This window comes from Triturus cristatus, chromosome 9, assembly GCF_964204655.1.
Source record: "Triturus cristatus chromosome 9, aTriCri1.1, whole genome shotgun sequence".
Lineage (NCBI taxonomy): Eukaryota > Metazoa > Chordata > Amphibia > Caudata > Salamandridae > Triturus > Triturus cristatus.
In genome coordinates, this window is record NC_140592.1 from 1057502143 (window position 1) to 1057516406 (window position 14264).

At 42.2% G+C, this 14264-nt stretch overlaps 1 protein-coding gene across 6 annotated transcripts in view; it reads left to right on the forward strand.

Moving 5' to 3' along the window:
- MIA2 (MIA SH3 domain ER export factor 2) overlaps positions 1-14264 on the forward strand; it is a 635554-nt gene that overhangs the window by 333643 nt on the left and 287647 nt on the right. For all 6 annotated transcript variants that reach the window (XM_085626929.1, XM_085626930.1, XM_085626931.1 and 3 more), the window contains exon 12: positions 4610-4681. In XM_085626929.1, coding sequence (XP_085483055.1) covers positions 4610-4681 — 72 coding nt within the window. The remainder of the gene's footprint in view (positions 1-4609; positions 4682-14264) is intronic.

Below are 14264 nucleotides of genomic sequence, written 5' to 3' on the forward strand. Positions count from 1 at the left end.
AATGCACAACCTGTGTACCTTTTTTGCGACAATGCAAGAAATAGAGCTGTGTCTTCCTGCAGCCGCAATTTTTCTCGACGCCACTACAGTATTTACAAAAATAGGGTGGTTGCTGGGAAAGTCGGCGCTCACACCCTACTGGTACAGAGTAATTTGCTAAATATCTCAATGTCCATATACTTTAGTCGGTGCTCAGGAGGAGGGACAGCCACCGAATCTTCCCCAATTGGAAAATAGAACTTCTCCTCGATGCTTAATTGGAATCTAGCAAAAGACACACAATTGATGGACGGAATGCAGAACAAATCAAAACATTCACCCCCACTCAAGAGAACTGGGTTAAACCCATCATTCTTTTTCTCCCCATGCCACCCCAGTTTAGACCTGGCCATATGCAAATCAGTCTTGACCGTGTGCCTCATGGGAACAGTCCAGCCCGAACTGCCAAGCCAGGTCCTCCCTGGACCGGAAACAAGCATCCTAGGACCGGTTTCAGGGTTTCACCCCTCATCAGCCAGGATAGCTTGAATCCAGTGGCACAGTGAGCCTGGGACCCACGTCTGGGCATACCCAGCGCACTTAGGGCGAGGAAGCAAAAGAGACACAATTGGAATCTAGGTATTTCACATTGCCGTTTATCAATAAAACTCCTTGCCATCAATACAGCTCCTTGCCAACACGTGTTTCGTCTGTTTTTAATTTAAAACAAGACTTCATCAGGGCATCAAAGTAATCTTTATGTGCCTTTACGCTGTAACAGGTACTACATCCTATAAGTCACCAAATTATCAAATATCTCAAACCTCTGTTTGCAAAATAATTTATAATATGTTGTCAGTGCATCTTCGTATCGTGGGAAAAGGTCGTTCCCACTGTGTAACCGGTCCATGCCTGTGCGACGGTAAACACAATGGGATGCACGGTGCGGGCATGGTGGGAGTTGGGACGAAGGACGCACATGGAGAAGCTGTTCACCCCCTCAGTGCCACTACTGTGGCACCCGGATCTACCATTTTCGGAGAACAGAGGGGTCTGACGGAGACTTGGAAGGCTCGGCCTTGCCCTTTGGAAGATGGGTTCCCAGAGGGACTTTTCATCACGCCTGATGAGGGACTGGTAGAAGAGAACTCAGGAGTTTTGGATAGAATGACGTTTTACCAGCTCCATGCTGCATTGCGAGCTTAAACTACCTCATTCCCAGTGCCCCCCCCCCCCCAGTGTTTCAAGTCCTGGAGGAGTTCCTGGGCAATCCCTCGCTGCGCAAACTTATTACCCGGCTATATGCAGGCATGCAACGTACCGCGCCAAATTGAACTCCTGAGGCGCGAAATAGGTAGGAGGAGCTCCTAGGAGCTTCCATTGAGGAGGGAACTTGGAAGTACTGCTGCGCGCAGGCCAGAGCGCTGTCCCCCAACCATAGATTGAGGCTGATTAATTTTTAGTTTATACACGGACTCTACAGAACCCCGGTATGGCTGCATAGAGTTGGTTTAAGGGAAGATGCGAGTTGTGTGCGGTGTGGCGCCAAGGATGCGACATTTCTGCACTCAGTGTGGGAATGCCCGGAAATTGCACGATACTGGGGTAGCATCTTTGAGGCGCTGGGAGTGATGTTGGAATGTGTGCTTGAACGCTCCCCCTGATTGTGTTGCTTGGAGATGTGCGCTTTGTGCCTGTCGCGGTAAGAAGACTGGTGGCTATGCTTCTATTGTTGGCCATGCTCCAAAAAGCAATGTGCTGGGGTTGCCACAGATGGCCACGCGTTAATGACTTGAATAGAGATGCGGTGCACAGTTGGGAATTATTGACTGAATACTGGGAGTTGGTACCCGAGCAAGCGTGACCCCGGGACATCTGGGGACCGTTAGAAAGGTACCACCCTAACCTCCCCCCTCCGGTTCGGCCTAGCCTGTCTGATTGGCGGCTTGATAGAGCAGCTGGTGGGCACCTTCAGCATGCTGACAGAACCTGCACCCGCGGCCTACGACACTGCTCCCTCTGGAAGCCAGTGAGCTCTGCCCCTTCACCCCACCTCACTGTTCTTCTCTCCTTCCAGCTATGTTCTGTTCTTCTTTTCTTTCTACTTGTGTTTTACATGAATGGCTCAGCTGATCATCTGTGAACACTGGGACTGGGGCTCCTGGTTGCTACCTGCAGCTCTTCAGCGTATTATGATATCAGGTGTAACTCGTGCACCTCGAGTGACGTGCACCCCTTGACGGAGTTGCTCCAGTATAGTCAAATCCACAAATGTCAAACTGCGTATTTCTTGTATTCACAATAATGCAAAAATAAATAATTTTAAAAAACGAAGAAAAAAAATGATCGGTGCTTTCACAAGTGCTTTATCTCTTTCAAGGCGGTCTTCCAGTGGAAGGTGGCAAACAATTCTTTGCTACTTTGCGCTCCCAACTCGCGTCCTTCATCTGGAGGAAGGGCAGAGCTCGTCTCTCGAATGAAGCACTGACGATGGCGAGAGGTGAGGGGGGACTTACACTTCCAAGCTTCTCGTTCTATCGTAAAGCAGCGCAATCCAAGGTAGTCCCAGAATGGTCCCTGAGGGAGTCAGATAAACACTGCCCCCCCCTCACCATGGCTACGAGTATACACCCACTCACTATAAGCACGCTAAAAGTGTGGGATGCGGTGACCCGCTGGAATGGACCTTCCCGTTTTACACCCCCATTCACGGCAATAAAGATTGCCTGCCTGCCCTCACACAGTAGCTCTTTGATCTGCGGCGAGAAGGGGGGTGCCTCACTATCTCAGATCTGTATCACAACTGGTCTATACGCACATTCAACAACTGTTGTAGAGATTTTAAACTTCATTACAATAAACTCATACACTCGGTAACGCAACCTGAGAACAGATAGGCAGCCGCCCAAGAATTGCTCCCCGTCGAGAAATGTGTCTGTCCGGCGGAGGGTCCTGAGGGGAATATTTCCCTTCTATACGCTCTTTTTAACACAGTTTCCGCTGCACATATCTCGAGACACAGGGGCTTATGGGATCAGATTTTGGGAAGTACGATTAATACAAAACATTGGAATAGATTGCTGAATGATATCCCTCGATATAATTGGTCCCTGGGTCTAAGAGAGGCCCATTATAAATATTTATACGACTGGTGTCTCTGCCCCTCAAAACTCCACAAAATATATCTCAATGCATCCGATCGATGTCGGAGGGGGGGGGCTCCTGGGGGATTTTAGACCTCTGTGGTGGTATTGCCCCTCGATTAAACCATATTGGAATGACATCCTGGCACAAATAAAGGAGATTCTCTCTTTGATGTATCCTTTTCTTCTAAAATCGCTGGTTTGTAGAGGTCATTATATCATTCATGCTTTGATTTTGATGATTTGTAAATATTTATTTCATTTCCACATGCTCACCTAGCAAGTGAACTTACAATTTGCTACATTTCAGATTTATATTCAAGGGCAGTCATAGTGGTTTTACAGTTTAGGCAGTTTACTCAAGCACCTGGAGCCCCCCGATAAGACGTTTTGCTTGGTGTGCATGTCTTTTTATAGTTGTTCTTTTTTGTAACACATCTCGTTCTTTTTACACTTCCCAAAACCAAGCGTAACGTTTTCGTTGCTGATGCAGACAGACCCATCTTGTCTCCTTTAACTGCCCAGTCATTGGTCCCTGATCTTTAATCCCAAATCCCTTTGTTGCGACAACATTCGATCATTTTCTCTTAGCTATTTTAAGTGGAATCACTTTTGAAATTTAGTTAAATGACTGAAACATCCAAAGACAGCAGGCTCTAGTCTCAAATATATTCGTAACAGTCGCTAGTTTCCAGAAGTACTCATGGAAAGTTTTGAGAGTTCCTAAAGGCTTAAACATGCTTATATGTATATGTATATGCTTTACAGTAATGCAGAGGAAAGTGGCACCATAATAGTGCAAAAGCACCCTTTTCTGATTTTTTTCTTTCTTGTCATTGAAAATATTTTTCCCTCTGGAGAAACCCTGACCTTGTACCCTCACAATTCTGGGAGTATTCCCTTCACGTTCTTGTGCTTAAAGGGGATTTACGCCTGTCCTTGACAGATGTATACCCCCATCTATTTCCTGGATGAGAATAAGTTGAGAAAATGTTTGTGACACTCAAGTTATGGGTGTACCCAAACTTTCCAAGGCATCCCTGCTGCACTACTCTTCTTCCAAATCATTTACTCATGCATAATATTACATATTTTTATGATAATCATACTTATTGGGATATAATTTTATGGCTGCAAGTTTAGCCTTTGTGAATTTCTATTACTGTTACGTCAAGTCACTTGCATGTGTAAGTTAAATTTACTTGGAAGCCAGAAGGATTTATGAATCTGCCCAAGGTGTTATTAAAGAACCAACACTTGAAGTCATGTTCTTGCTGCCAAACTATTGACTTGATCCAAAAATCACAACTCCTTTATTTCCTGACTGGAAACCACACCTTTGAAACTTTAGTGGCAAGATTTAATGCTGCTTTATTTATTTTGATACTCTGCTTTGTTTCGAAAATAAACTCACTTAGAACATTTAAACACAAATAAAAATATAAAGTTGGTACTAAACTTGTGGTCCATTGTATGCAATTTTGCAGATTGACGAAATTCAGAAACGAATGCAGACACTGGAAAAAGAAGTGAAGTCAATCAAATCTCAGGCAGACGAAGTAAGTGTATCTGATTATTTGAGCCTGTAGTTCTCATACTAATATCTTGTTTAATATGAAATATTTTGTAATACGTTTTCACGGAAAGCACAATCTCTGTGTTATTTGTCATTGTTAAGAATTTTGTTATTGGTGGAAAATGTGCCTTCTCCGCTATTGATTTCCTAATACAGTCACAGTCACATAGTTAAAATAATTGGAACATTCAGAGGTAGGGCTGTTGATCATCAAAGAGTAAGGGTTGCTGAAGGTTTGTACAATTGTCTGCTTTTAGTTTCCATTATACCAGGGCAGCTGCTCTCACCTGCTTTCACTTGGATATCTTGTTTAAGTATTTTCCTTTTTCACTGGTATTAATGGTTTTAAATGATGATTATCATTTCTTCCCTTTTTGTTTAATTAAAACAAGTTGTTATTGTTAATAAACAACAAACAAATACATCCCTATATCAGGCAAAGACGTTTAGAACTCCAGAATAAGTTGCAATGTTAACATGTTTTGCAGAAGTTAACATTTAAGGCCATTGTGGCCTTCTGCTACCACATTAGTCTCTCAATTCTACTTATATTTCACAAGTAGTTTTCAGTGGTAAAAGGTCTTTATTTTCATAACCTATTACAGTGAAGATGGTGTCTTATCCTAGCAATCATCCAGCACACCGGTTATCTCTCTCAAATCTTGCAAATCTTCCATTAATCCTTTGTCAGTCTAACCTGCCAAAAGCCATACACTTAAAGCCATCTTCCACATGTTGAATGAACAGCCAGTACTGTGTGCCAAGTGCATCGCAATATGCCTATTTTTGCAAGTTTGAGATAAAGTGCTATCCATTTGTGTTGTGTCTTTCTCTTCTTTTGTCTCAGGTGTAGACCCAGTATATACTGCTTAGAATGATACGTTTTTGCACCTTCTGCTGTCATTCAAATGTGTGCTTCCACTCCCTTCCCAAATTCCTTCACAATTGGGTACAACCATATCAAATATTTGGATCTGAGGCATTCATTCATCAAGTAGGGTTACATTTTGTGCACAATCAGGGGAGTAACATATACCCTAGTAGTACATTTATATTGCATGTACTGGATTCGAGCAGTGCTAGTCACCTTCGTGTAAGACATCATTCTTTGCCAGTCAACTTAGGATATTGGTCCGTTAATGTCTCTCCCTTTTTTCTTTAATCTGAAGTGTCACCCAATGACAATCAGCACAGAGTGTTCTATAAAGTGTTGATACTGCTCTGCCCCCAACGCTATTAACAAATGAAATGTAACTAAAGTGATTGAGTCATGTAGCTTCCCATGTAAAAAGTAGTACCGCCCTGGTTAGTATGCCTGCAATCACAAAGAAGGCTTTTGCCTCCTTAGATGTAACAAAAACACCTCCATTATAGATGTTGCCCAGTACTCGACTGCCTCCCTCTATGTCACTACATACATCTCTTTCCAAAAATTATAAAAGGTAAGGTAAATCTCAGAGCATAGGCTCAAATGATGCTCTCCTCATCACCCTCTTCACTGTCCTATATCTTAGTTTGAACTTGAAGGCCATTAAGTACAGTTTCCGGGCATGTCTACCTCGGAAATATAAACGGGACCCACAAAGACTCAACTCTGGCATCCACTCCGTATGGATCTTTCCCAGTTAGCCAAGTTATCAAGCCACATCACTGGGTGTTGCCTCTGTGAGGATGAAAAATAGCACCCAAAGTCTGCTAAGTTCGTAAGTAAGATGAATGATGGACAGCTTTATTCTGGGATGCGTTCCAGCCTATATAAACAACATTGATATACAATTAACACCTGACCACCTGTGTGCTCTAGTGCCATGCAATTTTCCTATCAATATTTTTGAATAGAATTGACAGTTGGCTTGAGAATCTTTGTTAAAGGCCCAGCTTCTGAGGATATCTCCCTGTTGTGCCCGCTGTCAGACTATTAATGGCTACCATCCATTCCGTTGCGAGCCCTAACAATTGTGACGCTACGTCTACTAATGTAGAACCTTTAGCGTCTTGCGAAATTGCATTTGCCTGAAATGGACCTGAAATGGGACCATCCTAGACTAGAAGAAATATGAGGCAGTCAGGGGTGTGAAATTTAATCAAATATTGAATTGTCCCTGGGACAGGTTGCTTCATAAATCTACTTGTCCTGTAAAACAATCCTCTTGTCCCTTTGGTGCCACATAGTGCAGCGACAAATTATGGCAGCAGTTTTATTGTTAAAAGTTCTGATATTAGCCTTTCTGATTATGCCATGATCAAACTATAGTAGGGTTTGAATTCTAGCAATATCCTTATTTTGCCTTCTTTCCACATATCTACATACTGGGGCTGGAGGTAGAGTTAAGCAATAGTTCCAGGCTTAGAATGCTCTTCTAATTGTGTGCGACCCTACCAAATTGCATGTTTTAGGGTTTTTTGCCAGCTCTTGTCTTCTCATTTCCCATACTGAGAAAGGTTGGAAATGTACTCCTGACAATGATAGAAGAAAAACTTCTTCCAGGTTTGGGGAAAAAAAAGTGGTTGGAGGGAAAGTACATTTGTAAACACTGAACAGATTTTTGCATGAGCAAATGTATACCTGCATAATTGCTCAAATTAAAAAGCAGTTCACAAATTTTTTCTAGGCTGATGATTTCCTGGTCAATTTCTGTAAATTCTTGTGAATTAATGAAAGCCATAAAGTGCACTAATGCAAGGACATATACCATGGGTACGATTTTGTGACTTCCTTTAAGAATTGGGCCTCTAATTAGGTCTGGAGTTAACCAAGACCTTTTGTTTTTATTAAAATTCTAAGTCTCTCTTTATCAATCTAGTCATCGACTGGCTTCAGCGCTTTCACAAGAAGCATATCGGCACACAAAGTATTTTTGTTCATTGCCAGGGGCTAACTACTGGGGCAATGTGTGCTTTGGAGACCAACAAATATTATTGCTTTTTGCTAATGTTTGTTATAATAGTGAGGACCTGGCAGCTCTCACAAAGTTTTACATAAACCATTTCAAAATAACACACTAATTGACAAACCCAAAAGGCTGACCACCAATATCAGACCTATTGGCTTTCCCAATGCTTGTTTATTTTCATGTTTCCCATTGAAACTGGTTGCACTGATTTTCTCTTATGACTATTTTTTGGAAATACTAGTATGCATGAACACATTTTACTAAATGATAATTCAAAGAAATGTAACCTACAATTGTACAGTAGTTAGGCAAACCGTTTTTTCCCTATTTGCATTTTTTGTGAACATTTTATTTAGAAAGGATCATCGATCTTTCTTTCAAGCTTCTGCAGATATCTGCATCTAATTAGAGAGCATTCTGGAAAATTGTATGTAGCCTCATATTGTTAAACTGTGCAAATGCACGTACACATTTTTACACTGGATCCGCTGGCAGTAGTGCAGGCTGAGCTTACAACATTTCCTTAGAGCGCTCACTCTGATTAGAAAGGCTTTGTATAAATGAACCATAAATATAATAAATATAATTGCCTCCCCTATATAGAGTTTGAAGGTGGGTGTCCCCGAAGGCTCAGCACTGAGCCTGATGCTTTTTAATGCCTATATGGCCATTCTTGCTAATCACACTGAACCAAAGTGATATCATATGCTGATGATACGCAGCTTCTCTTCTCCTGCGATAAAGGGGCATAATTTGCGAGTGAAATGCTCAAAACCTGCCTATCCAAAGGGTTCAACTGGTTGGCCATCAACCAACTAAAAAGCAACCCAGTCAAATCGGAGATAGTTTTCTTTGCTACAACTCCGTCGTAAGTATGGACATCATGGTAGCTCCAGAAAGTCCCTCCTCCGGCCACTCTTCAGAGCATGGTAAAAAATTTGGGGATTAACATTGATAGTGGCTGGTCTTTGCAATCCCACATTCAAGCCCTGGTGGGCACCTGCTTTGGGTTACTACGCACTCTGAAAACATTTCTGCCACTTCTCTCTGTTGAATCCAGTAAAACAGTGGTCCAGGCCTTGATCCCTTCCAGACTTGATTATGGAAAAGCCCTGTATCTGGGTTTGCTAGAATATCTCTTGAACAGGCTGCACATGGTTCAAAATGCTGTGACAAGCCTGATTCTTAATCTGTTCCCTAGGACCTGTCCGTCGCCACATCTGTACGCACTTCTCTGGCTTCCCATGAAAAAGAGGATTCAATTTAAAACACTGGTCCTGGCGCATATTGCACTGCATTTGAAGGGCACAGTATATCTTAGGAAGAGGCTTTCTATTTATACTCCCTCCAGGACTTTACAATCAATTTATGGCCACCATCTCTAAAATCCACCGGTCTAGAATCGGTGGCTGATCTTTCTCGTATCTCTGTGCTAGAGCCTGGAATCAACTCCCGCTGGCACTCCGGGCCACCCTGGAATTCGCAATTTTCAGAAAGAAATTAAAAACCTGGCTGTTCTGCAAATAAGGTAACTCCATCCAGTGGTCTGTATTGCAGAGAAACTGCTACTGGCACAGGGACACTCCTCGGAGGAGGCGTGCACTCTATAAATGATTTTTCATTCATACAAGTTCAAACAACCTTAACATGTGGACACACATATTACCTTAACTACAGACAATGCCCTTCCCTGATGCATAATGTGGTAAACTGGCAGCCAAAGGGTTTGTGCTGCAGGGGGGTGGGCCTTCTTGTCCCAAGGACAAAATAAACATGAAAACTTGTTTTTCTTGACCGCAAACAGTATATTGTGGGAGTTGTGCTGTAGGAATTCCACAGCCCTGAGAGTATGGATTACGTGTTCATTTTTTCACCAGTAGCATGTGTTCTTGCACATCAACAGGTGTCTCCTGTGGAAAAGCTATTCTCATGTGAAATGTGCACACCTTTCATATCTGTATATAATTATTAAGGCCTTTAATATTCCATCATATGAATCTGTAGATGTACCATCATTAACAACTACTCCATTACGATACGTTAGATTATTCTGATGAGGGGCTATGGCCACCATCCAATTTGTAGCCTGACCCCATTACTTCTTCTCATGGTCTATAGCATCCGTATACTTAGCAAACAAAACCTCTGCATTCCCCACGCTGGATACCCAAGTTGTAAACCCAGCAGCGTACTACTAAATAAACAATCTCTCACATATCCACTTGAGCTACCAGTCTGGGATCGCAAGTGCACTCCCCTTTCATTAACTCTTCCATCTGCTTCAAACACAACACTCAAAACAATACAACAAAGTATAAATATCAAACAGTAGTAGGACACTACATCAGTGCATCCCTAACTGCACATACCATCTTGGGAGGTGTCCGGGTTGTCGGATCTCTGGCCAGCAAGGTTCACATTGAAATAGAGAGTGTAACATGTGAGCTATCACAGTGGCCCTCCACATTTCCAATGGGTCCAGTCTCATCTCGCTTTCTGATATCTCACCACACCGAATTTCAGTATGCAATGCAGGGGTGCAGTTCTGCTCACCACCACACATTTTGCAGAGTGAGTTACAGGTTCTTTTTCTGTCTCGTTGCCACCAGTTTTTCCCAATTGTTCCCCAGATGAACACCCTTGGCTCAAGTCATTCTTTAGGGAACCCTTTTTGTGTGTGCTTTCCTCCTGTTTACCCCATCCTAGAAACCAATCCCTGCCATCTCAAGTGATTCAACGAAATATGCTTTTCCGCTTCATTTGACTGCTTCAAAGGTTTTCCATTGATTTTGAACCATTTGGGTGTAGTCCAGAATAACTCAGATAGGCAGGCCTTCAAACTGTACCGCAGCCTCAATCCTTGCTCTTTGCAGTCTTTCTTTCCTATCACAGTGATCCAAAAATGGGTAATTCTTGCCCAGCACCAGTATTTCGCTTACCTCCCCATGTCTTCTAGTGGGAGTTGCAGGTCCTCTGTCCATTTCGTTACCACCAATTCAACCCTAAATGAGCCCTACCTCAGCTCGATAGTTCTTAGGGAATCCTTTATTTTTGATTGCTGTCCTCTGTGTTTCCCATCTTTCCAACCAACCCCATCATGCCTTCTCAGGTTTTCAAAGAAATGTGTCTTACCATCTTTAATTACTTTCAGTTATATAGCATATACTTTAGTCTTGTCTCTCCTACTCTGTTTTACAGCTAAAAGGTTTCCATTGCTGTTGGACTGTTTGGATGTTGTCCAGAAACGCTAAAGACCCTTGAACTGGGCTGCTGTCTTGCTTCTTGCTCATTACAGTTTTGCATCCCTATTAAGACAATTCATGAAATGGCCAGTGATTGTCTGTGACCTAACACCTGAATTTGGGAAAGGCGCCAATGCTAATGGTGCCTTTCAATCGACAGATTTGTCTTTTTTTAATTCAATGTTTCAAGTATAATCAGTGTTAATTCTACTGAATCCGTGTACATATTTTGCTTAAACACTGGTAGAGTCTCCAATGGCTGTCAGGATGTCAGCATTTTATGGTTTATTTTCTCTCCTTGAACATTGCAATGAGGGCCATGACTTTTTTGGGTCCTGATCTGCCACTGTCGACCTGTAGAGTAATATTTTGTGTCGGTGTCATGCCTCATAGATGTCAAAGCACAATATGGTCAGTAACAGGAGATCTACTTTGGTTCTCTGATATTATTTGATCTAAATACTAAGGATCACTGATACATTACCTGAATGGAGGTCAAGTAGCTCATGTTGTTTTAAAATAAAGTATGTACTTCTATTTCCATCTGTAGACCAATAGTGCCTCTGGGCCTCCAGAGTACACAAGGTTTAGTTTAGTAAGTGTTCTTTATTTTGCATACATTTGATGAAAGCATATTTCTTATAGAAGTACTTTATTTATAGAGTTGCATATAACACAAACCTGACCTAACAGGGTATCGGAGCGCTTTACAAATAATCAGGAACAAATGAGAAGGAAACAAGTAGGGAAAAACAACAGCATGATCATGAGAGATACAGGAAGTCACAAATCTGAGTTGGTGGAGGAGGACCGATATATAGCAAAGCCGATACGTTTATATACAGGAGCTTGGTAGGAGGTAAAAAAACATGGGCGGGGAATACAACCAAATGTGCAGGAACGATACAGAATGTCACAAAGCCAAGTCAATATACAAGGGTGTAGATTGGAGGTAAACATGTGTGAAGAGCAAGCATTATAACATGGTTCAAAGGGCGGAGTTGGTGAATTTCTAGTTCATAAAAGTATTCATCAGTAGTACTTTTACTTCTTTTTTGACAAATACTGTTGAAGGGATTCAGTCTGGTTTCAGGAGGCAAGGAATTCAAAATTCATGGGCCCATACCCGAGAAGGCATGTGTATATGTTTTCTTTCTTTAAAATGTTTGTGGTTTCAACAACAAGGTGCTGGAACTCCTGGAGCATCTGCAACTGCCAGATGGTTCCAGTTTTTGCATGAGATACAGAGAGGTGTTGAAGTGTAGGGCTTTGTGCATCATGAAGGCAATTTCTAATTGAATCCTGACCTCATATGGAAGCCAGTTTAGGGATTTCAAAGCCTGAGAGATGTGGTTGTTTCTTTTGGATCCTGTGATGAGCCTCACAGCCAAGTTAAACGCGGCCCTTAGTGGAGCCAACTTGTAGCTAGGTAAACTGCAAAGGGTTGCACTACCATAATCCTACCTAGAAATGACTAAGGCTTGAACAGCAGACTTGAAGTCATCAGGGGGAGGAAGGATTTTATTTTTCTTAGAATGTTCATTTGGAAGTTTGCTCCTTTGGTGGCTGAGCCATTGTGCTCCTGCATGTTCAAGTTGTTATCTAGTATTATTCCCAGTGATCTTGTGGAATCTATAATGTGTAGTACTCAGTTGAAAGCTGTTAGTTGTTTCATATATTCTTCATTAGTGGAAGCTTGCTTGGGTGAGGAGATTAGGAGGAATTCTGTTCTGAAGGCATTTAGCTGAGATGGTTGGAGTTCAGCCAGTTTTGGGTTGAGTGACCGCATATCATCAGAGGAAGAGGTTTTCAGGTACAATTGAGTGTCGTCAGCATACACTTGATAGTGGATGTTAGAAGCTTTGAGAATTTCAGTTAGAGGCTTCATGAACAGGTTGAAGAGCATGGGTGAGAGTGAGGATCCCTGTGGAACCCCTAGTGTGATCAGTGTGCAATTAGAAAGGGACTTGTTGACCTTAATTATTTGCGTTCTAATGTGGAGAAACAAGGCTAACCAATTTAACACTGACCCTGATAGTTCCATCCTACGTTCCAGTAGGTCAAGGAGGTTGTCATGTTTGACAGTATCAACGGCTGACGAGAGGTCTAGGAGGATTAGAAAGCAAGATTCGTTCGGATCCAGCATTTTTAGCATTTCATCAACTATGTGAGTAAGGGCCGTTTCAGTGCTGTGACCTTGACGGAAACCAGATTGAATTGATCTATTAGCTGGAAATGATCTATGTGGTTACATAGTCGGGCATGAACACATTTCTCGAGGAGCTTCTCCACAGTTCAAATGTTAGTGATTGGACAGAAGTTATTTAGGACCTGGTGATCTGCAGTGAGTTTTTTGAGAATGGGAGTAACCTGCCCCGACTTCAGGCAATCCAGAATCACACGTTGCAGTAGGGAGGCATTTACTATCTTGGTCTACAGTGGGAATATGGACATCTTCATCTCATTGAAGAAATTTGAAGGTAGAGGAAAAGTGAAGTGGTTTGAGTATTTCAGTGCTGTACAAATATTGAGTATGGAGGTTTTGTCAAAGGTTTTGAATTGGCTCTAGGAAGCGCTGTTTTTTGTGGGGGAGGTCATACTAAAGGAAGAGGCTAATGGGGAAGGGGACGGTTGGGGGGATAAGGGATAAGACTGTAAGTTGGTCCATTGCTGTCCGGAGATCAGTTTCAATCTTATTCATCTTTTCAAGGAAGAAGTAGGCAAAATCCTCACAGTTGGGCTGCAAACTGGGCACAGTTGGTGAATGAATGGGAAGATTAGTGGATTGGAGTTTATTAATTCAAACTGTTTTTTGGGGCAATTTCTGACTTTATCTAGTTGGCTTCTGAAGGCATTTGCTTTCACACTTCTGATGCATTTATTGTAAGAGCTCCTCCTCTATCTCAGTAGCTTAAGGTGTTCAAGGGACGGAGAGCATCTCTGCATTTAAACTACCATTGAACCATAGTTTGGAGTCTTTGGTGGACATTCTTTTTAGTTGTAAGGGGGCAGTAGCATCTAGAATTTTAACATGAAATAGTTGTAATGCTTATTTAGGTCATGGACCTCAGAAATGTCAGTAGAAGGAGGCAGGGTCTTATTGCTTAGTCAAGGAATATCCTTTCATTCAGGTTTGCATTTCACATGGATCTTTTCCAGTGTCTGGGTTTATTTAGTTGAGTTCCTTTTGCAGTCCAAGATGCTATGATGTGGAAGGTGATGTAGAGATCAGTCCAGTCACATGGGACAATCGATTCAAGTTGAATGGAATTGGGTTTAGCAATGATTAGGTCCAGGGTCAAACCCAAGATATGCATGGGGCTGTTGCAGATTTGAATTAGGTTATGGTCAACTAGGAAGGAATTAAGGCTATTCTCTGCAGGATCATCCGGATTGTTTCAGTGTAGAAGTCTCCATAGAAGATCTGGGA